The sequence below is a fragment of the Mastomys coucha genome, unplaced genomic scaffold (assembly GCF_008632895.1).
Source record: "Mastomys coucha isolate ucsf_1 unplaced genomic scaffold, UCSF_Mcou_1 pScaffold17, whole genome shotgun sequence".
Lineage (NCBI taxonomy): Eukaryota > Metazoa > Chordata > Mammalia > Rodentia > Muridae > Mastomys > Mastomys coucha.
Genome location: NW_022196899.1, coordinates 29814861 through 29815568, shown reverse-complemented (window position 1 = coordinate 29815568; position 708 = coordinate 29814861). Strand labels below are relative to the sequence as shown.

Sequence of the window (708 nt, the reverse complement as noted above, 5' to 3'; positions counted from 1 at the left end):
AGCTCTGAGTGCTGTGCTGAGGTTTTCATATCATTTGCATAGAGCTTGCAAGTGCCTGAGAGCAGTGATGGGTTCTTCAGGCGCATTCCACTCTCTTCAGGCAGTTCCAGATGCTTAGCTTGCCATCACTGTCCCTGACTCAGTAAGACATGATGAATACAATATATCTGAAACAAAATGGTGAATTTGAAGCAATATCCTAACGTCCACCATGGTAATAGATTAATCATCTTTTTTTTCTTAGTAATTATCATTGAGTCTTTAAAATTCTTAAGATGCTTCATTCACAATGGTCTGAATTTATAATTACTACACAGCTGATAGGATCATCAAAGGTAGTGCATTTAACTAATATGCCGTGTGAAATAACAGAAACAGTATTTTTGTTATAAAAATTTAGCTGGTACTGTATTATAAGGAACACTGAAGATGGAGCACCTATAGGTGAAGCATGTTTCCACTGTACCTCATTCTGACGGTTATTGCATTTTTACAGGAGTGGTCTGGTTGGCGGCCATCATCGTTGGATCACCCATGTGGCATGTGCAACGCCTTGAGGTACATGGGGTTGAGTGGCTTTTTATACTACTGAGATACTTCTCCGCATCCCTCATCTGTAATGATTACCCATCTCAAGAGTACTTCAGAAGTCTGTATGACCTCAGTTCCCTCACTGGAAATCTTTCAAATGAGATAAAATAGCTTTCC

The 708-nt window shown here is 39.5% G+C and overlaps 1 protein-coding gene across 1 annotated transcript in view; it reads left to right on the top strand.

Annotated features, from left to right (window-relative positions):
- LOC116095100 (pyroglutamylated RF-amide peptide receptor) overlaps positions 1 to 708 on the top strand; it is a 79555-nt gene that overhangs the window by 70140 nt on the left and 8707 nt on the right. The window contains exon 5 of the mRNA XM_031376628.1: positions 497 to 558. Within this exon, the coding sequence (XP_031232488.1) occupies positions 497 to 558 (62 nt within the window). The remainder of the gene's footprint in view (positions 1 to 496; positions 559 to 708) is intronic.